The 27427-nt window shown below is 31.9% G+C and overlaps 1 protein-coding gene across 7 annotated transcripts in view; it reads left to right on the top strand.

Moving 5' to 3' along the window:
* The window catches only part of LOC115879307 (insulin receptor substrate 1), a 205095-nt gene that overhangs the window by 75087 nt on the left and 102581 nt on the right, over positions 1 to 27427 (top strand). For 6 of the 7 annotated variants that reach the window (XM_030896056.1, XM_030896060.1, XM_030896058.1 and 3 more), the window contains exon 2: positions 12309 to 12356. The exons of the other annotated variant lie outside the window; for it this stretch is intronic. In XM_030896056.1, the coding sequence (XP_030751916.1) occupies positions 12309 to 12356 (48 nt within the window). The remainder of the gene's footprint in view (positions 1 to 12308; positions 12357 to 27427) is intronic. 7 annotated transcript variants of the gene reach the window in all.

Consider the following 27427-nt stretch of genomic DNA (forward strand, 5'->3'; position numbering starts at 1 on the left):
TTTGACATTTCGACATATGGTTTATTTGAAATTGTAGCATGCGGTTCATAACGACAATTTGTCTCAAAATACCAAGTGTGTGGTATCAAATTATTCGTAAAAAAAATGCTTTTTTCAAATATACTAATGAGCCACCCTCGTTCCATTTGGAAAAATTGAGATATGATTAAAAATACGATTTGAGCATCTTTTAACCGGCCAGGACAAGACACTAAAAACATTAGACGATAAAATCTATTTTTCCAAGGCTCCATGATTAAAAATTAGTGTTTTTAACATATCCATGGCACTCTAGATTGAAATTTAAAAAATATAAGCCTGTCAATACATTGATTCTCTAGGGCTTCTATTATTGCCTTAGGATTATCGAGTTGATAGCCTTTTCAAAGACTACAAAGCTATGGCTAGTACAAGTTCATATACTTTTATTCGGCTGATAGTTTCTCTTAGTGTATGTATATGATCAATCGTGTTTAAGCCGCTTCTAAATCCTGTTTGTTCTATAATTAATAATAGTTTGAATATTCTTTGAAACAAATACACCCTTACAACTATCCATTGCATGCCATGCATTTCTTATTAATGGAAATTCTTATCAATCTTTTTTGTATTATATTAGCCTATTAATATTTGAAGATTTTCTCCAAAAGACAATTACATATATTTCAAGCGTGAAGATATTTAAGACCTTAGGATATTGCGAATAAAGCTTTCTTTTAAACAAAATTATACTATAAAGTACACTTATGCAAATGTTACGTTAAATATCAAACCTTCAGTAAATTAATAAATTAACTTTTAATTAACTAGTAGCACATTTTATAGAATTAATTACAATTAATATTCTCTTTTTATCGTAACACCTTTATATTGGTTTTCTGAAAGGTCATTTACAACAATATTTAACATGTAATGGTGAATAATCAACTTTTAAACAATTATTATTTGATCGTTCAGAATTCACGGAGTGGCTTAAAGAATTTTAAATCCAACAGAGATTATATCTAATATACAGATCTAAATTAATTTTGTATCTAGATATTATTAACTACAACATTATATTATTTATAATAGAATGTAGAATGTTTGGGAGGGGAGTTAATCACCGCGACCTTACAGATCTATTGTATGTCCCCCTTTCATGAGTTATAATAAGTTATAACTCATCATAAGGGCTTTGAGAAAAGCCAATATTTGAGACGGCGTCACAGATACCGGTCCCAGGCTTCCATCTCCGATATCAGTCGTACCAAAATTTATAGCACGAAAGGTTGTCGTTTTGGCATACTCAATGATGAGGTGTTCTAGTGTTTCCCCATTTTCCCCATAGAATCTGCATTTACCATTGTTTTTTAGCTTCAATCTATACTGAGGTGTTCGTTGAGAAGAGAGTCCTGTTAAAAATCCCGTGACAAAACGAAGATTGTTCTTACTTAAATCAAAGAAAATCTCTTTTTCTCGGTGCAAATAACGTTTCTCTCTTCCAATCCTTTTTATTGCTCAATATTGCAGTGAGGTGTTTCTCAAAGTTGTATATTCGTGGTATATCATCTACTGGGAGTTGAAGGAGTGGAATTTTCCTTTTTAGGGTGTTCAATAGGTGATTTATAATATTTACGGTTCTATGTATACTATGTAGATTTATAATAACACTAGCGTGTACCCGCGACTTCGTTCGCGTCGAATTAATCATTTGTAATGGTGATGATAAAGCAGAGCAAGAATTTCCAGTAACATACAAACTGGATAAAATTTTCTCATGTTTATGTCAGCATGAGAAAAACTATATGGCGATATTATTATACAGGGTTGTTCACCACATACGACACGGAGTATTGTAGCTAAACGATGAGATTTTTATAAATTGTAAGTTATGGGTTCGATGAAGGACTATTAGAGGTACAATTTAAAAATAATTTTACAAGATACAGAGTGTCCCAAATAAGTAAAAAATATCAAAGTTGTATTTTTTTAAACCAAACACCCTGTATATTATTACATTTTTAGTTTCTACAATTAAAATAAAGGTAAATTTGATTAAGATTTATTATACTTAAACCTTACCGTTTTTGAAATATTTTCAATTTTGTGAAATTGCAGTAAAAATTTTAAGGCTTCATTTCTCCAAGGGTATCAAAGTTTTTAATACTAAATATTTACTGAAGTTTATTTACTGATCAGTTATTGTGTTGCAATAATAAAAATAATACTACCTTATACAGAGTGTCTAAAAATTTATTTTAAATAATTATTAGCTTCAAACGGCAATAACTTGTTTAATTTAAATGGAACACCCTGTATATTTTACGAGAATCAGATGCACAATTTAATTGTCTATCAAATTATATCATACCATTTTTTACCTATCTCTTTAAGTTTCCGTAGAAAATGTATTTTCTTGTAATTTAGAACTTATTTATCAATATACCCATGGACTATTGACATTTTAGATTATTTTTAAAGATGAACCAAATTTTTAAAGAGTACAGATACTAATATTGTCGATATAATTAGTTTATTTCATTAAAAAATAAGAAAAATTGTTTAAATATTTATTAAAGAGGATCAATTAATATGATTCCAGTATTCAAACTACATTAACTGACTGTTTGCGTTGATTAATAATAATTGCTCCAAATACTAAAAAACTGAGTTTTGTATGGGCATTAGACAGTGTGATAAAAAGTAACACCTTAAAAATGATATTTCATTTTTTAATAAATGCTTATTTATAACAACAAAGACTTTAATTTGTTAACTTATTATTATATTGATTTCTGACTCAAATCCACATTTATTTATAATAATTTATTAACAAACACAATTAAGTATGTAATTAATTAGTATATGGGCGGAAATAATGGTGTTATATTCAATTAATGGTATACTCTTTTATAAAGATTTAAATAGTTTTCTTTTTGCATTAGAATAAGAATAAGTGGGAGGGGGTTAATCTCTGCGACCTTAGAGATCTATTGTGTCCCCCTTTCTTGAGTTATAACTCATCATACAGTCCCAGGACTTCCTACGGAGACCCGTGTTCCTCACAGTCGAGGAGTTACGACCCAGGCGGGGTAGACGAAACGGTAGCACAGAATATACACCATACAGAAGCGACAAAGAGCTTTGAATAGCATTGGTCAAATGGGAACTAATTGCGTGACGTCACGTTTGACATCCGTGCGCCTTGAACAGCATTTCACACTGAAAGAAAATTGTTAGATTTTAATAGAAAACGATGAAAGGCAGGTTTATTTAGTTTTTAAAAACTAGAGGGATTTAAATCAGTATTTTTATTTAGAATTAAAAATAAATAAATAATTATGAAATATATTTTTTAGTCTTTTATGCATAATATCTAGAAATAATTATACCTGCGTTCGTGAATTTTTTTTTGGTGTATAATTCTGTGACGTCACGTTTGACAGTTAACCAGCATTATCCCCTCCTAAAAATTTTGAAGCAAATCTCTTTGTCGCTTCTGTATGGTGTATATTTTGTGACGGTAGCTTGTGTCGCCTGTTGGGTTTAGAGGTAGGAGGTAGGCTCCCGACCCTTGGAGGAGGTGGTAGTTGTATGCCACTTGCGGAGGATGATCTCACGCAAGTGTCAGCCACCTCTCCTGTAGTTCTCTTTGGGTTTGGCCCCTTGGAACTTTCATTGTTACTGTTCCCAGTGTCGCTAGGGGGTTTCCCCACAGCTTCACCGGTGATGTTTTTTTTACTATTATTATCAGATCTCATAGTGTTCCTATGAGTCGCTAGGGACAGTCGGTCCACTTCTACAGAGCTCCGCATGTAGAAGTAAGGGGTAAAATACAATACGCCCCCCGGTGCCCCAAGGTTGAGGCTGTCCGTAGCCCCGCCTGGTATCGTTATATGTCTTGATGCAATTCCCTGGCCACGACACTACAGTCAGGGACAAGACGATGAGTGAGATGCTTCTTAGACCAAGCCAAGTGCTAGAGGGGATTCCCCCCAGCACCTGACCAGGAGCTTCCCCACCAACGACAAGGTCATGCATCTCCTAGGGGAAGTTCTTTTTGCATACAAATGGGCTAGTAATATTATCGTTTTGCTAAAAACGATAATATTACTAGTCTGTACATTTTGTACATTTGTTGCTTTAAAAACAATCTAAAATGTCAATATTCCATGGATATATTGATAAATGAGGTCTAAATTATAAGAGAATGCATTTTCAACGAAAACTTGAAGGGATAGGTAAAAAATGGTATAATACAATTTGATAGACAATTTAATTGTGCATCTGATTCTCCTAAAATATACAGGGCATTCCATTTAAATTAAAGAAGTTATTGCCGTTTGAAGCTAATAATTATTTAAAATAAATTTTTAGACACTCTGTATAAGGTAGTATTATTTTTATTATTGCAACACAATAACTGATCAATAAATAAACTTCATTAAATATTTAGTATTAAAAACATTGATACCCTTGGAGAAATGAAGCTTTAAAATTTTTACTGCAATTTCACAAAATTGAGAATATTTCAAAAACGGTAAGTATAATAAACCTTAATCAAATTTACCTTTATTTTAATCGTAGAAACTAAAAATGTAATAATATACAGGGTGTTCCATTTAAAAAAATACAACTTTGATATTTTTTATTTATTTGGGACACTCTGTATCTTGTAAAAATATTTTTAAATTGTAGCTCTAATCGTCCTTCAACGAACCCCAAACTTACAATTTGTAAAAATCTCATCGTTTAGCTACAATACTCCGTGTCGTATGTGGTGAACAACCCTGTATAACTTGGTAATATTTGAGAGGTAGTTTCATCTCGTTGGAATTTGACTTTCGAAAAATCCGTTTGCCAAAAATAAGCTTTTTTACGTCAAGGAGTTTAAGCAGAATCGTGGTTAATCAATTACCCAACTTTTTGGAACACCCTGTATGAATTTTTAAAAAATTTCAAAAAAAAATCATTTCGCGTTTTCCCGAAAGACTAACCGTTTTTTAAATAACAAATATTGTAATATGTGAGGGGCGTTTTCACCCTCTTGGAATTTGAGATTCGAGAAACTCATATCGAACCTCTACACCCCACAGTCAATCCGTTTGCCAAAAATCAGCTTTAAGCGTCAAGCAGTTTAAGCAGAATCGTGATTACTCAATGGTCATATTTTATGAAACACCCTGTATAAATTTTTAAAAAATCTTAAAATATGTAAAACAACAAAATAAAATATACGTGTTTAAGAGTTTTTTTCCGAAAAACTCACCGGTTTTTAAATAAAAAATATTCTAATATTTCAGGGGTGGTTTCACCCCCTTAGAATTCGAGTTTCGAAAAATCCCTTCTTATCGAACCTCTACACCCTAAAGTCAATCAGTTTTCCAAAAATCAGTTTTTTACGTCAAGCGCTTTAAGCAGGATCGTGATTTATCAATGACCAGATTTTTCGAAACACCCTGTATACATTTTTAAAAATCTATCTCAAAATATATAAAAAAAGAAAATAAATATACGTGTTTAAGCGCTTTTTCGGAAACTTGACCGTTTTTTAAATAAAAATATTGTAATATTTCAGGGGTGGTTTCACCCCCTTGGAACTGGAATTTCGAAAAATCCCTTCTTATCGAACCTCTACACCCTAGAATCAACCTGTATGCCAAAATTGAGCTTCTTACGTTGAGTGGTTTGAGCAGGATTGTGATTAATCAGTGAGTCAGTCACAGGATTTTATATATCAGTATAGATTTTATCTTTATTGTGACACGTTAAAAAGAATAAATAATGAACTTATAAATAAAAAAGATAAAAAAAAGATAATGAACAAAAACTATTAGCTAGATAATTTTTTCTTCTTCGCCCTGTATTAAACATTAATTACAAAATAATTGTTTAGTTTATTTAACTTTTAAATAGCAAGCTTTTTGTGCACATTCCGTAGTTCTATTTTTAACATTCTGTAGTTATTCATATCTGTTTCAGGAAAATATAAAACATTTCCGAACCTTGAAACATGCCAATAATATATAATTATAAAATTAATATGCGTTTCAAACAAATTGCACTTGTCAGAGATTGATTTACACGTAGATCTGAGAATATTCTTCGCGTCTGATTTATATCTTGTAAAGGATAATTTAAGCGTTAATAAAGTATAAATTGTGAAGTAATATTCTTACTATAAAAATTACGTATGCACTATAAGATTTCTTATCCATCTATATTCATGCTAGAGAATCTTCCCATTTCCATTTGGGGTATTTAATTTTGTAGGTCACGTCTTTTACCTGGGTCTTCTGTGATCCCTCTTTGTTATTCTGGACATACCTATACCCAAAGAAAAATATAAAATAAAGTATTTTGATTTCTCTATGCCTATATCGCTCCATTAAATATCTTTGTGTATACCCTCCAGTTTCTTTATGAATTCTTATTTCAATGTTCCAATGTATGTCATGAAAGATGAAAGTATCAATACTCCATGTTCCCTGCCAATTTTATTCTTCTGTTATTTTTTTTTGAGAAGTAGTGAACCAGAATAGTAGTAGTGAACCAAACTAGTCCTTGCAGTTTGTTATCTAGGATTATACTGTCCTGAACGTTTACCAGATCATTTGTACATGACCTTCGTTTTATTTAGGTTCATTTTTAAGTCTGCTTTACTGCTAACCGTTTTAAGCTGATTGATTTATTTATTTCTGATTTATTAAGAGTATACACTATGGAAGTGTGTACTGTCTCACAGGGATGGCAGAAATTGTATCAGAGCAAGCTGAGGAGGATGCCGATATCCTTATTGCGAGAAGCACTTACGTTGGTCCCATTAAATAATTACGTTTTCATCTAATTAATTCATCTTTTGGTAATACTGATTGGCATTGTAGCCCTGATATAAAAATGTCTTCTTTCTAAAAGCAGAAAAAGGACAGATCGCTCAAACACCCTACGATACCCTTTCTCACAGCTGACAAAACTTTGTCCTGATACCCTATTAAACTTCGAACAAAAAATGGGTGTGTTGGTTTTTTTGGCAAGATATGGTTTTATATTGATACCATACCATGATATTAGTAAATTAGTAGTCCAATTACAAAGACAGTATCTAAATATGTGAGGGAGGCTACACCATAATTGGAATTGGTTGAATAACCTGAAAATGATGAGGGTGATACAACTTTTATAGAACGTTAACGATTAGGACAATTTTATCAGTGAATATTTGATGGTTCAGGCAGTTCAAGGTTCAGGTATTTAGATCTTGCTTGTCCAATGTAATTTGTTGAAGATACCTTCTGAAGTTGCTTTCCCAACGTAAGTTTATTTAATGTTCTTTTGTCTGACAGTAACTTGTATGTGTATTTTGTATAATACTTCATTATTTACTGTTTTTTGTCAGCCTTTCCAGTTTATTATCGGTTCTTATATCGTATACAATACCAACCATAAAATATACTCATTTTATGGCTGGCTGATTGTGAGATAGAAAACATACTTTAGAAATTATAGGCCTTTCCATAAATTACAATCTTATTACAAGATATTTTGAAAGTTTTTTTGAACAGTAAACACAATACACCACCCACAATAAAATCTTTTTTTGTTATGAAATAATATCAAATAATTTTGACAAGAAAAAAGGTCACAAACAAACAACCAACCAATGAGATATATGTGAAAGGAAACTTGAGCTAACTTCTCCAGCCTGAATATTATAGATAGGTCTATTTTTACAATAACGCAACTCGAGCGCTCTGTTATTTGTGATCCAACGAAAGCAGCTGACATCAACCTACACCAACTTTTTTTTATTTTTATCTATTACTATTTAAATGTCGTCTTTTAATAACATAGGCGATCGACAAATCCGAGGTCAAGCAGAAATTCTTGGTCGCAAACACAGGAGAAAAATAATAACACATAATACCGCAGTTGATTGATTATTAGTGTGAACTATTTTTGTAACGGCAAAAACATATTACCTTGTTTGGATACCCCGTAATTATTATTATTCAACAAATTTTAAAAATGAATTATCTAAATACTTGGGTAATTAAAAAATATCTTGGGGTTTTTTGCTTCGGGAAATCACGGTATCTGTAAATTGGTCGGTAATTTCCCTTGAGTGTATTTATGAGTAACGGCATTACCGAAATAGCATATAGATTCAAAATATTACATAAACAATAGTAATCGTGACTTCAGCGCTCTCACAGGGAGTTTTATCAAGGACCGATACGTTTGAGATATGGTACCATTTGATTCTTAACAGTTGCCCAAGGTGGCTCTATTACAACTTATTTAATGCGTTCATGTGCCGGTGGTACGGCATACACTGCAAGTTTCGTTTCTGTACTCAAGTCATGATTGTAGAAAACCCTGTGTTTTAATTTTCAGAATGCTCTTGAGGCGCTGCTAATTCTATGCTGAATTTCAGAGTCAATATTGGCTTTTTCCGAAATCAAACTGCCGAGATAATTGAATTCGGCTACATATTCCAATAGTTCTTCTCCGATTTTTATAGCACTGTTATGATTTTCCAGGGGAGTGCACATGATTTTAGTTTTATCGATGTTCAGCTTAAGGCCCAAAGTCTTGTATGCCCAGGTATATGTGTTCAGCATTTCCTGTAATTGCTGTATTGTTTTTGCGACTAGAGCGCAGTCATCAGCGTATTGAAGTTCTGTGATGAATTTTATACGTATTTTTACCCTGAGTCTTTTTATGTTGAACAGACAGCCGTCATACCTGTATCTGACACTCATTCCTCTTGTATGTAGTATGAACAATTTTTGTATTTACTTACAAATAAATTTATAAATAGTTTTGCGATTTTTATGATTTTCCCACATGATTTTAGTTTTATTGATGTTCAGCTTAAAACCCGAAACCTCGTAGACCTAACCTAACCTAACCGTAGCATTTTTTGTAATTAAGTACTGTAACGTATTTGCAACTAGAGCGCAGTCATCAGCGTATTGAAGTTCTGTCATGAATTTTATATGTGTTACATCTTTTTATGTTCAACAGAATGCCGTCGTATCTGTATCTAATGCCCATTCCTCTTTCCTGCCGTTTGCTGTCCACTATAATGCTGCCCCAGCTATACAGGTTTGAAAAACTGATATTAGTTCTCCATGTATATAATCATTTGTCAGTGACAGTAAACTAACAATAAACCGAAGGTTTTTTTTTTAAATATCCAGGATTTTTAAAGAAATGAACCCCAACGTTTAAATATTATTTTATTGAACCGTTTTTTAAACCTTTGAAACCACTGTTACCACCACTTACATAGTTTTTATACTAATATAAATACCTTCACTTTTTAAGTTCGAATGTTACATGCTGCTTTTCAATATTATGTTTCGATTTCTACTGAAAGTGTGTACTGATACACAAGACTGATGATGGCATATATATATTATAGATCAGAAGTGAACTTACTTATACTTTCAACTTCAAATAATATGTTAGTCAAAGAGGGATTTGGATGATTGGAAATTGGAGAGATTATTGGATGTTCCAATTAACGTGTGTTCCAATTAAAGAAGTTGCACTCTAATTCATATTGGCCTGCCTGCACAATAGATTTTAATAATGAATTGAGCAGTGGTCTGAGCAATTGATCACAGGTTTAACGACGGTATGATTGTAAAAAAATGCGTTAAATTAGCTTGGTTTGGTAAAATAAACGATCGATGACATTCTTCATTGACAGCGATCTTCATTTCCAAGACAACTCTGATTTTTTTTATTACATGGTTATTTGGATGAAATCTTAAAATATTTAACGGAACTAATATCAATATTTTTCTTTTTTATGATTATATTTATAAAAATAACAGTTTTTCTACAAATTCTTTAAATTCTTCTCTATTTATAGTTTATATTTGTTTGTTGTTTTTTTCTCTGTCAATATGTGCATTTGTGCATGTTTAGAGGGAAAAAATAATTTCTATTATTTATTAAAATGTATATACAGGGTGAGTCTTAAGTAAGTGCAAATATTTCAGGGCTGGTAGATCTCTACCAAAGAAACATAATAATATTTTCTCTTTACGGGTTTTCAAATATTAATTACCGAGTTATTTTGAAAATTTGAAAAAAAAATGATTTTTTTGGTCAAATTATGAACCACTGGTTTTTTCTGGGGTCTCTTTCTTGTAAATTTAATCCACTACCTATGTTGCCAATTACTATGAAATTATGTTTTTTAACTAATTCCAAAAAATTTATAAAAAAATTCCAAATGTTCAAAAAAAATTAGGCGTGTTGCTGGGGTCGAAATATATTACCCCTAAAATATTTGCACTTATTTATGAGTCACCCTGTATGTACATATTTATGGACTATTGAGATGGGAAGTTTTTTCCATTATTAATATCCTTTCAAATTTTTTTAATTTTTTAGTTATTTCCTTTATTCTTTTTAATTTTCTTTCTGTTGAAATGTTATTGGATATATTTTATAAGATTTTACAGTTTTTATTTTTTTTTTCATTATCCATTTGTTCAAAAAAAATATTGTATTGTCGTATTTATTTGTTCTAGGAAGATCATAAATTCCAGTTATTAAGTTATTTCTAAAATCTCTTCACATCAATATAAAAAAAATGGTGTTTTTTTAAACACTGTTTTGTTCTTACTAGTACTAATTTTGTTGGGATAGCATATTAAATAAGCAAATTATGTCTAGTCAACACTTACCTACCTATAATACATACTAAAGAAGAATAACTAAAAGGAATTTTGAATGAAATTCCTATCAAATCGAACATTATTAGAAACAGATAATAAAAATCTGAAAACCAGATCATATGTTTAAATAGTCTTTGTTTTCAAATCCCATAGAGGCACTTCAATTTTATTTGTACTTCGAGTTATCAACGACTGTCAAAAATATAAATGGCTTGTTCTAAGAATTCTTTTGAAAACTGGTTTTATCGTTTTCATATGGAAATGAAGTAGTATGGTCAATAACAGATTCAGATTCAATATAAATTAAATTAGTAAAAGGATATTCGACATATATTATTCTCTTTAAATTTAAAACTCTCTCTGTCTTTAATTTTAAAACATACTATTTAATATTATACTTATTTTTCCTCTAGATTTCTTGATTCAGTCTGTTCCATTACAGCAATATAAATAACATTTGTACTTGTAGTCCTGAAGAACTACAATCACAAATTAACGTACTAAATACAGCCAGCTATAAAGTAGGTCTCAAAATTAATTTAGAAAAAACTAAAGTAATGTACAACGAACTGGTAGACAGAAAGACGTTCTAGTAAATAACACAACACTGAAAATAGTAGAAGAATATGTATATATTTGGGGCAACTAATACACAGCTCGGGATCTATACTGCCAGAAATCAACAGAAGAATTAAGTTAGCATGGAAGAAATTCAATCATATTCAAATCTAGAATTCCGCTTTATCTAAAGAAGAGAACATTCGACCAATGTGTACTACCAGTCATGGCCTATGCATGCGAGACCTGGACATTTAAAACGGACATTATAAGGAAACTGCAGGTTGCACAACGCTCAATGCAACGAAATATGCTGGGAATAACCAAGAGAGGTCGTAAAAGAATAGAATGGATACGATAAAAGACCCAGGTAATAGATGTCATCCACAGAATCAAATCTCTCAAGTGGCAATGGGCAGGACACCTGGCAAGAAGGACGGACAACAGATGGACCACAAAAATTACAGCATGATACCCACGAGGAATCAAGAGACCTAAAGAAAGACCAAACTTGAGATGGGACCATGATATTAGGAAATTAGCAGGGATAACTTGGGCCCGCATAGTCAAAAATAGACAACAATAGGCAAATCAGCAAGATCCTCACATCAGTCGCAGAGAGTATGCCTTATTGTTTGGCAGTCTTACTGTTTTATGAATCAGTGAACAAAATAAAAACACTACTTCCAAAACGCTTTACATTTAACACTGGATGAGCGTTTTACTAACCATGTTATCTTCATGTGCAGATAGTTTTAATCATCTGCTGATGATTCTAATATCTAACTATTCTAACGGCATTTTTGTTTAATATTTTTATAGAAGTCTGCAGTATTGTTTCTATTATACCATTATTAACTTTTCTTCGTGCAGTGAATGAATATTAATTGTTGATGTTATTTTTTATTTGCTCTATTTTATATTATTTATTCTTTTTTTTATTGGGTTCATTCAAACTTACTCTATATCTTATCTTCTTTTGTCGTATGTCAAATTATTAATATCAGAGTTTTATAATTATACTCTTATTACTAGTATTTGTAATGTATTAATAATTTGTTTTTTTTTCAGGTGAGTTATTCCGGTGTTATCATTGTTCCAGAGAACTTAGGATACCTAGTAAGTAAAATTAAGTTTTTACTAGATATATGTCTTAAGTTGGTTCAATAAATGTAACTAGAAGAGTCAGAATAAGTATACGTATTGAAATTATACCAAAAATAAAGCCAATATCTTTCAAAATTGGTTGGTGTTGAGACATTGACTAAATTTAAAAATTACTTAGAAAATTCAGATTAAAAGTAAAAAAATTACCTTATTTGCTTAGAGCGTCGTTTTATCACTTTACATCAAACCGCAACACTACACTTAACAACACTGCATTTCATTGCGATTCTTGATAGCACTACACTTAAAGAAAAATATAAAATTTTCAAATTTTTTTTTCGCAAAAAAACCTCATGAGCGTGTCTCTGGGGTCGCGAACACTACCAGTTAAAATACTGGCACTTATTTCTGGGACACTCTGTATAGCGATTCAGAGTTTGGTTTGATTAATAGAACGTTTTTAGCCTTAACTCCAGTTAAAAATGTTGCCGAAGTTTTTGTGTATATAAATTTCGAATCTATGACAAATTATTTTTGGCATAAATAGAGAAAATAATCTAATGAAAGTATGATAAAACTGAAATTAGTTTATTTTTCTCAAGAAGGAGGAAAATGATTAAATTTCGGAGTTGGCAAGCACATTCGCACTTATTAGAGACTCGCTACTTATTTCGTAAATACTGATTTCTGACTATTTTGACAATTAGTAAAATTCTATTTAGTGTTCAGCATCAATAAATACCTCCTGCCAAGCATTTCCCAAACTTCGAACACGATGAACAGTTCATAATAGTATATAGTTCACAATAATCAACAAAGCCGCCTTTGTCATATTAAAAAATAACTTCAAACAGAAGTGATAATAATTGCAAATTGTTGGTGGTAAGTTCATTTCGCTCTTAAAAATTAACCAAGGCATATATTGACATGATCCAAAAAACAAAATACTCAGGAGACATATAAAATTATATTTTAGGAAAAGTTACACACGAAACTATTGCACAGGGTGTTATAAAGTTAAGGTAAAAAACAACCCCTCGTTTAACCGTGTATAATATGCTGATATAAATATAACAGATACATAAGATATAGTATAACAGAGTTTACGAGTTAAAGTTGATATAATTATATACAGCTTACTAAAAGATTTATGAAAATAGAGCTAATAATGACAAAAATATAACATTTTTAATTTGACCAAAAATTTCTCCGTTGCGTTTTTTTGCATCTGGGTGTAGAAGATTCTGATTTAGGAGTAATATGTTACTTAAAACAACATAAAAATTCAGATGCCATCCTTTACTTAAATGAAGTATTTTGTTTCGTTACGCTGTTATTAAGTCTGTAAAATCTAACCAATAACAACATGTAACAGCAAGAAAGAGACATAAAATGATTTTATTACTTTTCCTACGATCCATGACGAAAAAACATATTTTGTCCGCTTATATAAGTGGCAGAGACTAGAGAGCGACTACACGTGGCTGTTAAACTTGTTTTCGAACAATTCAGGTCGAATAAAAATGTACTTGTGTGTATGTGCATGTGCCTATATTTATTTATCTGTTTGTGATACAACATAACAAAAGCTTTTTTCGCCATAGAATTGGGATAATCGAGCCAACGAAACAATCAATCAAAAACGTACTTGAAAGCATATCCGGTTGACTCGTGGGTGGTGCTACGCGAAAGGATGTAAACAACACCTTAAACGGAGTACTCGAAATAACATTACGTGATTCATTCATGCGACTATTACCGGAGGTTGTGCCGTAACTGAATTTGTAACTGAATTTGGTTAATGAATTTTATTTAAAAATAGAAATAAGCTGTGGTCATCGAACACAAACGGCGCGGCGCCAAAGTCCAGAGTTGTCTTCGACATGACCATCAATGGCATTTTATGTCGAATGACATCAATTATTGGTATTTTCAAGTGAACTCGGGCGTAGTTTCTTTTTCAGAACATACGAGTATTATGAACTTACGTCCAATGCTTCCCGTTTAGCTATATAGCCAAAGGTCATCGAGGGTACATCTGTGGTGGCACGCAGGACATTGAAGTAAATGTTCCATGTCCTGAAAGGCGCCGCAGTCGCATTTGCCGTCATTTCTGTCCAGCAAACCCCATTTGATCAAACTGGATTTTACTGGGGCCACCCCAGTTCTGATACGGTTGAGCATTCTCCAGGTTTTCCAGTCGCTAGAAACACCATTTGGCTGGTCCTCTCTAAATGGGTAGTGGGAGGGAGGTTCGTCCAGGGGGTGGCTTAGGAAACGGCGTCTGGATTTAAGTATACCTGTGCCGCACTCTTGGTCAAAAATTGAGTGTCGAGCATCAAAGGTTTGTTTTAGCTTCTCAGTATGCTTATGAACTTTTCTGCGTAAATCGGGGTTTGTAAAACCTGCAGCCTTGTAAAGTTTTTCTAAGGGAGTAGGTTTCATACAACCTGTCACTATTCTGCATGTCTCATTCAGGCTGATGTTCACCTTTTTTGCATGGGCAGATCTACACCACACTGGACAGGCATATTCAGCAGTTGAGAAACATAGAGCTTGGTTTGGTTCCCTATTTACTATTGGTCAGCTTCCTTATAAGGGAATTTCGTGCTTCTACTTTATAAGTGTTATGAGTATTATGCAATATTTGGGGTTTAAAATAATAATATCTACTAGGTTTCTTAATAAAACCTAAAACCTAATTTAATAATAATTTTTTAATACAACTTAACCACACTCACTCACTGAAAAAAAGGATCTCTCAGTCGAAATGAATATGACTTTGACCCAAAAGATTAGCGCTTTTCAATAGGGCCAAGAACGACGTTTCTTTGCCCAAAGCATTAACTATCTTTTCATAAGCTTTAAAAAATTACTTTAGAGAATAGAAGAATCTATCTGTCCAAAGTATTTCACTCTTGACCCAAAATTAATATGCAAAGAAGTTCTTGCTACAAGAACAATAGTCTCTTTGATTCATGCAAAAATTCTTGATTGAAAAGGGACATTTCTTGATTAAAGAGACACTTTTCTTAAACCAATAGCGAATACCATTGACTCAACTAAAATTTATTTTGATCTAAGAGAAGTTTATACATCATATACAGGCATATACAGGCATATTACGAGGTATATTATTTTCTGATAAATTTAGGTTTTCCTAGTCTGTAGTAAGTAAAGTGATATTATTTTCCTCGATAGTAGGTAGTTATTTCTGCTTCTTCACTCCTTGGTATTTTTTGGCGTGGTTCATCTCTCTACAAATTACAAAAAAATGTTACATCACGATTAATCAAAGCAAAGCAAACAAATTATTAAAATTTAAAGCTTTGGTCACATTTTGAATTTTTTAATACGACTACTTGAACTTCTAAAATTTTTGTAATTATTTGCATAAAAAAATCGATGATACCTATATTCTTATACTATCTATAGTCACGCATGCATTATCTAAACAGGTGCATTAGGTAAATGTCTCTTACCTTCAAATATAGCAAATAAATGCTCTAATTTCCATTTTTTTTAGAAACTCCTTTAAAAAATCCATATATCCTAAAATTTGTCCATAAAAATGACAAATGCATGTTAATAACGATCACTAATTTGTTATACGATATGCATTTAAAAAGCAAATTATGCAAAATTCCAAGTAGAAAATTCCAAGCAACAAAACCCGTGCGTACTATGATGTGCGACCTATGAAATGCGACGTGAGACTGATCGGACTGCCGACTAATTGTATATACCGTCCTTTATCATCGTCTTGGCGTGTCGTTATTATTTTTCATCAAAAGAGTATTTAGCTATTGGAAAAATGGCCATGTTTCCTGAATGAAGTACTTCCTAGCGTATTTTTGTTATTATCTTAAAACAAAGTAACTTGCACTTGGTTGAATGAAAATAGATTCAAGAGAAATTTTCGAATTTTTCAAGAGAACAAGTTTTCTTGAGTTAAGAGTGTTTTTCTTCAGGTAAAATATTTTCTTTTACGCTAAAATAAATTCTCTTGCCACTAATTTTTTTTTCAAGAACGATGACGGCTTTAGTTCAAGTCTATCTTTTTTATCAGTGCTGGTACGAAAAACGCGCATCTTAAAATTTTGATGTATTTTAGAGTTTTATATATAGATATATTGTGTTCTAGCCGACCAATTTTGATGATTTTTAAGCAATTTGTAGCTAAATTATTTGTCTTGTTTGAGTATCTCTTTCTAAATTGAAAATTAATGTTCCCACCTGATTCCTGAACACTCTGACATTGCTGGTAATGACCGAGCAGACAAACTGGCTAACGAGGCAACGCTCTTACAGAATATTGAAGGAACTCCATCCGTTGTCGATTTCAGAGATTTCCACAAAAAAGTGTTCTTCAGTATACTTCAAAATGAATGGGACATCCTCGAAGGAACTAATAAACTTAGATCACATGCCACTTCTTCATCTGGCATAATATCATATATTCTTGCCTCTTGGCCTCTTGAACGTGGATCTTTCTGTAAATTTGTTAAAACCCTCACAGGATACTCATATCTTACCAAATCATATATGATCAGAAATGAACCCCCTCCACAATGCACCTTATGCAATAACATGTCAATGAGACACATTCTTTTTGAATGCTTACCTGTTGCCTCCTATAGGTCTAGATCGTTTAATGCTGTTACCTATAATATTTTCGCGCCTTTTAACATTTCGAAGATTAATAAAGTTATGGAATTCTTAGACAGCATCAACATAACGAAAAAACTTTAATTTCTAACTTAAAATAATTTAAAATAACCTCATATTAAATAAAGCTTATTATTGAGCGCTAAAAAACCCTCGCTGTTGACGCGCTCTATAAATCAATACCTCTCTCTCTCTCAATCTCTCTCAGTTGGGCTATGTACTTCTATTTCTTATCTTAATATATATGGGTAATTTAAAAATAAGGTCCTTTAGTCTTCTTGAAAGATAAAAATCTATAGGCATTAAGTCCGGCGGCCTTGACGGCCAACAGCTAGGGCCGTAGTTAGCTATGTTGTTCACAAAATTGGCTGCAAAAACTTGCTGATAATTTCAGCATTGTGAGGCGGGGGCTCTGGCACGAAGAAACAGAATTAAATTTTATTATTCTGGGTGCCGGGCCAGAGCGGCATCCAAGGCAACGAAAAAGCCGATGAGCTAGCTAGGCAAGGATCATCGGCATCCTATCTTGGTCCAGAGCCAGTGATGGGAGTACCCAAATGTATGACCCGTAGTGCACTAAAACTCTGGATCAGGGAAAAACAGAATGTCCACTGGAGAAACAGACAGGGACACAGACACAGCAAGACCTTTATTCAAGGACATAGCTCCGCAAAAGAACTGCTAATGCTTAGCAGGAATAAACTGCGGATTACAACAGTTCTCTTGACAGGACACATGGCTATCAAGTGTTACCTGAACAAGCTCAACCTGTATCAAGGAAGTCTTTGCTGCAGACTCTGCGATAAAGATCCTGAAACAGCGGAGCACATAATATGTCACTGCGAGGCTCTGGATTGCAAGCGATACTTTTTATTTGGGAAAGCTAGGCTAGAACCGGAGGAACTGTGCTCCCATTCTATCAAGGACCTGCATAAGTTAGTGCAGGATACAGGGATAGGATAATGGGTGCAGATATAGAAAGGGGACAAAAAATAGGCTTCACAGGTCGCAGTGTTTCCGGCAGAGGACGGCCCCTTGTTATAGGAAAAAAACTGATTAGATTAAAGAAATTGCACTGTACTTCAAAACACGTCCTGTATGAGTAGTTTAACGAAAAACTAAAGGGATATATCACACAGGAAACACTAAAAAGTACTCCAATATGTCCGACCTTCATGACCGTAGTCGAAAGTATACGGATGTGAGTCCGTGTTTACGAACAGATATAATAACAGTCCAGTTACCAGTTACGATCCAACGGTCGGTTGCGTTATTTGTGTGTAATAGTTGTTCGCTGCCACCGTTTTGCCACAGTCGCCGCCGCTGAGCCACTGCTTCTACTGAATCACATCCTGCTGCATTCTTGTACTTCGGTCCCACGGCCACGACAAAGAACAATGTCATTGATCGGATAAACAAACGAACACACGACGATCAAAAAGTTATTCGAGAGAGAAAGAGAGATAAACGCCGCACGTTCTACCAGATTTAATTGTTATGAAGGAGGTTCGATAAGAATTATATGTCAGTTTAATAGAAATGGCTATTAGAAACGTGTTTCTCGTTCTGTTGTTGCTGTAAATGTCAAATTAATAACAGCAGTAAAACCTGAAATAATCTTTCTCTTCTTAGGTTTAATCAAATACATAATAATTAATAAATTTATCGATTGGGTGGAAGTTTTACCAATAAAATAAGGTACCTAATAAGTAAATATGGGAATTATTCTTTCCAATTGGCATTTTTATATCGTCAATAAAAACATTTAACAGTGATCATATTACACTGTAGATTATAATTTTTAGCTTTACAACATAAAATTATGCACTTACACCACACGACACCGAAGCTATAATAGCATTAATGAATTTCACCAACGAATTGATCCCATCGTTCTTCTTGTGATACTGAAGGAAACAATGCTGCCATGACGTTCTACCTATCCATTTTATGACGTGTTTAATATTATTTTTTACACAAAAATTATTGAAGTGCTTCCTTGGTGAGATATAAGTATTTTCAGGACACTAAAGATAGGTAATAAAATTTATTAGACGGGGATTTTAGTTTTTTTATAATAAAATAAGATCCTTTAATTTGCAACTTTACATTGACGTAATATTCATTCTCTAAGGTTGTAGTAGCTCTACTCTCTTTGTAGTTGGGCCCATTGTTAACTATATGCGAGTTCAAGTTATCCCTGCTAATTTCCTAATATCATGGTCCCATCTCAAGTTCGTTCTTCCTCTAGGTCTCTTAACACCTCGTGGGTACCTTATCACTATTTGTATTTATTGAATGGTTACCATATATTTTTATTTTATAAAACTTCTCGACGTAGCCATAGTCAATTTATCTTTTTTTTTAGTTACGACATAACTACCTCGTCAATATTTAAGCATGTGTCATTCGGACATATTATAAAAACGTGAGGCAACAGAATGTTGACTGTCGCGTGTACAAAAAAATAGACCAATTTTGAAATGAACGATAATACTTTCGTTAAATACATTGATTGCTTGTTACACACATTATATACGTACAGTGAAAATTTATTATTTCAATATTGTGGCACTTTGGTTTTTGCGAGGTACTTACTTAACGTAGATGTATTATGTACTTACTTAACGTAGATGAAAAAATACTCACCTAGTTATATCTACAGTCATTAATAATGTTTGTTCATAATAATTCTATTTCACCCGAAATAATTATGTTCAAAATGATTTTTACAAAAATTAACTACCAACAATGGCACTACACAATTTCACATCAAGTTTCTATGGCTCACCTTTTACGTGGTGGATTTTTTTTTAAATAATCGTTCAACGACTGTTTTGTTTAAACTTTAGTATCTTTTTATTTTTGATTATTTATTTAACTTAGTATTATTTTTATGAATAAAATTATGCTGATATTGTCTGGACACAGTAAAATTTTAAAAAATTGTAGAAAATCAAAGTGATCATAAGTTTTTAAAATTGTGACAAAACAGATATTAAACTTAAATAAAATAAAAAAATTAAAAAAAATATTAAACAAAAATGCAATCGATTCCTTCGTTTAAATAGACAACCGTCGCACAGTGTTTCGAACATATGGCTCTAGAGGACAAAAATGCAAAACTTCTCTTTTACTGTAGGCAATTTATTCAAATTAGGTTTATTTGACACAAATGATGAGTACTCTCGTTGTATTAAATGATGATGTTCTTAGTCCCACGTTGATGAAAAAAGTCTTATAAATAATCAAAATGTTGGAGCTGTGTTCCATCTAAGGAAATAATACTTTATAGTATGAAAACGGTATACGTATTAAATAAATCCCTGTGAAAAAAAAAGAATTGAAATAACATTAGAACATGATTCCTACAATATAAGCCTAATATAAGATAAAAATGTTTCTCTTTAATGAAAAAGAAACATTAATGTTATATTTAATTAAGAAAAAACTTAAGATAATATAAATTTACTTTAGGACAACAAAATGGATAGATCGTAACTACTCTGATTCAGAAGAATCACTGCTGACAGAATCTTCCAAATTTATAGTATCCAAATCACAGATAGATGAAGTATCCTCACATATAAGATATTTCTATACATCATTTTCTAATATGTTACTTTTTCGCGTTGTTACTGTTCTTTTTGTTGGTATGAGGGGTTCGGATGTTAATAGTTACCACTTTAATAGACCATATCCAAATATTATTTTTTCCTTTTCTTGGGTATGAGGTTTTATAATAAATTGAAAGATGGGAACTTTTTTTATGCGACGTTTCGCTCCAACATAGCATAGAACACATTTTTTGAAATACAAATAATTTTGAGTTCTTGTCCTTATGATCAAGCCAAGTATTAACCAGATCGGCATTGCTTATCAATTTTACTCCATCTGAAAAGTATTATAAAATAAAATTAAAAGTATATGAATATGACAACAGAAATATTCAATAAATACGATATGTTTTGATATGTTTTTTTAAATGCCTTTTTGAAGTTTGAAAACGTAAAATTTTTATACCCATTTAAGAATCATCTTAAAAAATAAATAAAAACTAAAAAATCAGGAACTTGTTTAGAAATAAATTTAAAGTACATACCTTGTTTAACAATATCCATAGTGGCTTTCAATTAATTACGTACCGTTTAACTCCATAATATACAGAACTACTATGAATGTTATTCTTTTCACTGATAAGATAATGATCGCAAAATTTATTTTGAGTGAAAATATTTACTAACAAAAAACGCTGTTTATGAAAAATAATATACAGGATGGTTGAACATTGCTATAAGTATAAAATTACATATTAAGATATTAGTAAATATTAACTTTTTTTTCGATTTTTGTCCATGGGACGAAGCACTGTGCGTCGTGCGACCTCAAAATACACTATTTGATATTGTCAATTGTCAATGCAATGTATTCTCAATACAATGCAGTTACTGTGTTTTGTATGTTGTATGCAGAGCTGCAACAAGTCAGTTTTAAAAAGACTCAAGTCTTAAGTCATTTCTAAAATCAAAATAATTTAAATCTTAAGTCAAATTCAACGTAAAGTTCAAATGATTTAAGTTTTTGACTTACAGCATTTTATTTCAAGTCAAGTCATTTTTGTAAAGACTCAAATCAATATAACGATATTTAAGTCTTTTTTATGACTTAAACACCGAATAAACTACTTAAGTCTATATTTTTGACTTAATTCACGATAATCTACAATTTAAGTCAGTAAAATAACTCTTCAATCAATCTACTTACGCTAAAGTCAAGACAACCAGAATTCAATTTTAAGTAAATGTTTTTTAATGTTAATATAAATTTATAAAGGTTTAGAGATTATTTAAATATACCTAAGGAATGCTTAATTAGATCGCCTTAATTGTCTTAATTGTTGAATAAAAATAATATTTTATTGGTGGTAACACGAGGACGGTAAATATTTACACAAGTCATAAAATTCCGATTTTTTCCAACGATCTAACGAGTTACAAAAGACAAATATCGCATTCGAGATGTGTTTGGATGAAACTAGCGGCAACGCCGCTCGAAGGACTTTGTTTATTGATAGTTTCAGGTTGTTGACGCATCTCCTTCGCCGGTTGTTTAAACAAAAATAAGTCGGGGCCCCATTTTAGCCTCCAATGTCAATAACCTTACTCTAGTTCTAGCTAATTCTAATTTTGGGCGAGAGATAATGTACGACGGCCGACAGTGGTAGATCCGTGGCAGCGAACACGAGCAACCGAGTGGATCGACCGATGACAGTCCCATGGGGGACTTTATGGGTGCCGATTTTAGGTAGACGTTGCCTAAAATAAATATATAACAAACTAGAGATGTCCACTTTAAGGATAATATCGATAATTGTCCTAATCATAGGTCCTATATCACAAATTACCTATAACAGATGCGAAAGAAAGCGACTGCATCGGAAACCGCTCGGCAAATCCGACACGCCTATTGAGTGGTGTAAATACACCAGTCGTTTAGTCCGGAAACCTATGCTGTGTCGTATTCGCTTGCTGGAATGACATAGTGCGTGGTTATATGTTTCTTTTTAAAAAAAAAACTCCGCGTGTAGAATTTTTGTTGAACTTTTGAACTGTTATTTCTAAGTTTTGGTAATTTGTATATCTTATTTAAAATGGGATGCAAATGTGTTTATTTATAAGGAAAAAAAAGATATTTATAGTATAAAAAATTAATTTATTTAACAAAATTTAATTAAAAATGTGACAAAATAGTTACCTTTCTATTGGTTCTATCGGACTTTTTTCGACTATATAAATCTTTATTTGTAAACTTTAATACATCAAATATTTTCAATCTAATTAATCATTTAATGATGTAAATAAGAGGAAATTTCTCACATGGGTGGTCAAATTTTATAGTTTTCATTATATCAAACAGCCTCTGAGAAATGTTTTCAACTCAAAATGCCTTTAATTATGTTTGACTACATCATTAAAAAGGGTGTTCAAATACATCAATGTGATATTTGTCTAAAATTTGCAAAAAAATCCGAATCTCTGGATAACTCGAAATTATTTACCCATTTAAAAGCCTTTGATCATGAAAGTGGAAAAATTTGTTCATTTTATTTACAGGCTGGAAAAATTATTTAAATTAAATTTTGATGAGTTTTGCACTGAAGAAAACGTTCAGAGGCTGTTTGATATAATGAAAACTATAGAATTTGACCACCCATGTGAGAAATTTCCTCTTATTTACATCATTAAATTATTTATTAGATTGAAAATATTTTATTCATTAAAGTTTACAAAAAATAAAGATTTATATAGTTGAAAAAAGTCCGATAGAACCAATAGAAATGTAACTATTTTGTCACATCTTTAATTAAATTTTGTTAAATAAATTAATTTTTTATACTATAAATATCTTTTTTTTCCTAATCACCTACGAGCTGATATAATATGACGAACAATCTATTAAATTACTGCGAGATTATACAGAAAAGTCCACAGACTTCGAGACATAGGAAAATCAAGTCCATTTAGCGTGTGTCCAAATTTTGACAAGTTTTCAAAAATTACAGTTTTGTTTAGACTGACGTTTAATTTCACCTGACTTCTCGGTGAATGGTTTCTTTTATGGGGGTACATAAAATCTAAAATTTACGGCCATGAAGAAATTCAAAACTTGGAGCAGTTAAGGCAGAAAATATTTAATGCCTTTGACACTGTCACCCCTGATATGTTATCCAATGTGAGGAGGGGATTTTATGATCGTTTGGTTTAATGCAAGAGGGAGGCACTTTTGAACAATTTTTGTAATTTTTAAATTTCATTATCCTGTTTTTTACCGTTTACCCATTACCTACCTTGACGAACATGGGAAAACGAAGGTCCTTTTCAGGACGACAAATATTTTGATTGAAAAAATTGGTAACTTTTTTTGGATTAAAAACAAAAGTTGTTAATATAATACCAATTTAAAAGTGTTTTAGTAGTTTTAATACACACTATGATATAAAATTTATTATTATTATAATGTACATTATTAATACTATTGTTCATTCGAAATGGCATTAAGGCCCGATTGCAACAATGATTTAAATTTTTCTTAAAGATAAGTAGAGCTTAGAATGAGCTGTATTTATATTTACTTTAATATTCACCTTAAATGAGGGAATTTGACTGATACAATTTTTGAATTTGAATTGTTTTTAATGATACTAACAATTTTAGTTCAATTTTTAATAAAATTTTTTAATATTAATAGAAATCCAAGAGATCTGAAACCTCTTTTAGCGATTTATAACATTCTCAAATGAATTACAGGTGCCCTTATTTTCTATGAAAATCATACAGCTTTTTTCATAGTCGCTGCAATTGCTATAGCTATAAAAAACTAATCTTTTAAGGTGTGAAAATTGCGACACACGCTAAATGGACTTGATTTTTCGTATGTCTCGAAGTCTGTGGACCTTTTTGTATATGCCTCGATAACATATTGGTGCAGATTATTTTCACCCAAACAAATAATAACCCAAACTATACATTGATGCGGATTGTCTATGAACTCTTTCTGAAGGTCACAGAAACCTAAACGCGTAAAGGTTGTCGCCCACTAGACCGCTGCGCGGCGCGGCGCTGGGAAGAGAATTTTTTCCGGCTGCGAAGGGACTGCGCCCACTATGGCGCGCTTTTGAAACGCGGCAACGCTATTTAGTTATAGTCGAAGTGTTTTTTACTTACTGTAGTTTAGTTTTTAAAGCAATGAGTTCAAGTACGGACGAAAGCGTATTTTTGTGCTCTTCTAACAGAGGAAGAGGAAGAGGGGTGAGGAAAAGTTTGGACTCATACGATTAACAAAAAAGAAAGAAGTTTGGAGAATTTTACCATCTTTTTCCAGATTTAATAAAAGACAAGATCATTTTTTTCAGTATTACAAAATATAAAGGAAACATTTTACGCACTCCTCAATTGAGGGTTTTAGAAGCAAAACACCGAGTATCTCTACTCATCATATTTTTTCAGAAGAGACAAATTACTAATACTTTTGATAATTCTTATTTATTCTGATGTGTATATTAGTTATGTGGTGAAAAAACCCTGATCTTTTTTATATATTTAGGTAATTAGAATTTAAAAATTGGAGATTGGCACTTTTGTTAAAAAGTGGAGATTACCGGTTTTGCCTCTACACCCCTCAATTATATCAAATCTTTGATAGAAAGGCATTTCGTCCATCTGTCTCTAGTGAGGGGAGACTAAAAAAAATATCATATTCCTTTATGAAAATTGATTTGCCTAATTTACCTTTAAAAATACAATTCTACCATTGATACGTATCACTAGTTCCTAGTCAAAAAGCCAACTCACAACGCAAAATTATTTCCGTTGTGAGTACGCACACTGCAACACGCCGAAACGCGGGACACGGAAAAAAGTTGCTAGAGAAGTCTTCCGACTTCTAGACGGAAATCCCGCGGCGCGCTTCGGCGCTGCGCGCTCTAATGTACGTTGGTCCATTTAAATACATGGCAAGCAGACAAAAGAAATTTCCACAGGGCGCCGCGCTGCGTCGCGCCGCGGTCTAGTGGGCGACAACCTTAATTCGGTGTTCTTTCGCATCTGTTATAGGTAATTTGTGCCTATGTGTTATGGCAGCTGGCTCGTGTGAACATGTAGGGTGAATTAGCCAGTGGTCGGACAGTTTAGAAAAAGTTGAGTTTAAATTGTTGATTAAATTTTCTTTATTGATGGTATGGAAATGACATTTTATGAAATAGTTAGTGTGATTATTGGGCTTCACGTTAAATATAACAGTTTTTTTCGTAAACCTACCAATATCCCTCGCCAATATGATTGGCCGGTTTTCGTCTCGAAATAAACTTGGTGAATTTTATGATGTTGGCAGCATTGCTGTTTATTCAATGTCAAAATGGCATTGTTTACAATTGTTTATTTTTTATTTTAAATTAAATTTGCATTTAAACTATTTCCAATAATGCTAAAAAATTAATTGTTCCGTTGTTGGATAACATTTACCAGTAACTATAATAAAATGTTTTTGTACGCGCCGAAAAAAGATGGAAAATCGTAAATGCTGTTTTTCTTTCAGAAAACTTCTCTTAAGCTATGAATGTGATTTCAAAACATTTCAAAGTGAGTTTATATTATGTTTGATTTGTTAAATCATTAATGGCCTGTTTTTTACATGTGGAAGAAGGTGGGGAAAAATTAATTTGAAAAACATGTAATTCCTGATAACTAAGATTAATAGTATTTACGGAAAATCACAGTATTCACAGTTATGGCACGTTATGGTATGAAACAGGTACGCTACAATCTGATCATGAAAAGTACGTCTAGTATCTGTCCAAGAAAAGTTAGAAAAGATGAACAAGGCAATTAGAAAATTATATTGGCACCAAGAATGTTAATAAATACCTTCATGGTTAAGTTATTTCAGAAGACTATTAATAAAATGCATTGTATATAGATAAAATAAGGCTCTAATGCAGTGCCTTTTTACATAAAATCAAGTAAATATTTTATTTTAAAGTTTTGTTATTAAATGTATTAATATCTGATCAATAATGTTTATTATATAAGCATAAAATATTATTTTTTAAGAGTGTTATATATATATCAGGAAGATTCGAAGGAAACATACATTGTGTATTACATATACATATTTTATTATTTTTTAAATTTATTAAATTAAAAGGCAAGTAAATATAAAGTGTTTTAATTACAATATTGTAATAATTTACATTTTGATGGTGATAAGACTTACTGAATATCAGGGCAGTCAATTTACAATTAACCCGCTACAAGAACATAAAATATAAATATTATGAGAAGACAAGAATGGCAATAAAAGTTGCTAGAAAGTAAGATGTTATCTTCCTTCATTCTACATAAATCATAGCGTGGTACTTTTCTTGATTTTATTTGTTATGTATGCCATAATCTTGACATGCCGCCTAAAATTAAAATATAAATAGATAAATAAAAACCTACATATTTAGTTATAATTTAAAAATCACGAGTGTTAGCTGCACAGCTTAAAAATTTAGTTCCCTCCACTTTCTGTACACTTTTACCATTGCAGTCACATAATGTTCAGGTGCACTTTTTGTTTGATTGTACAGAAGCCCTCTTTTTATTGAACGTATCCAATCGAACTGTTATCATTATGATTCACTCTATGCTCTATAAACAATGGTTTTATTACTTTTAAATAACTGCTTCAAGAAAAAAAATCTCACCTTGATATTTTAACTTCTTTATATCAGCACTTAAGTATTTTAAATTGTCTGTATAAAAACTGACCACCATATACTCGTCACCCATTCGAATATGATCCGAAAAAGTTTTTTCATAGTTTTGAGCCCCATTTAGATAAAATTAAAAGTTATAACCAAGAAAATTTACCGC

The sequence above is a fragment of the Sitophilus oryzae genome, unplaced genomic scaffold (assembly GCF_002938485.1).
Source record: "Sitophilus oryzae breed Bouriz unplaced genomic scaffold, Soryzae_2.0 scaffold_1576_pilon_pilon, whole genome shotgun sequence".
NCBI classification, from domain to species: Eukaryota; Metazoa; Arthropoda; class Insecta; order Coleoptera; family Curculionidae; genus Sitophilus; species Sitophilus oryzae.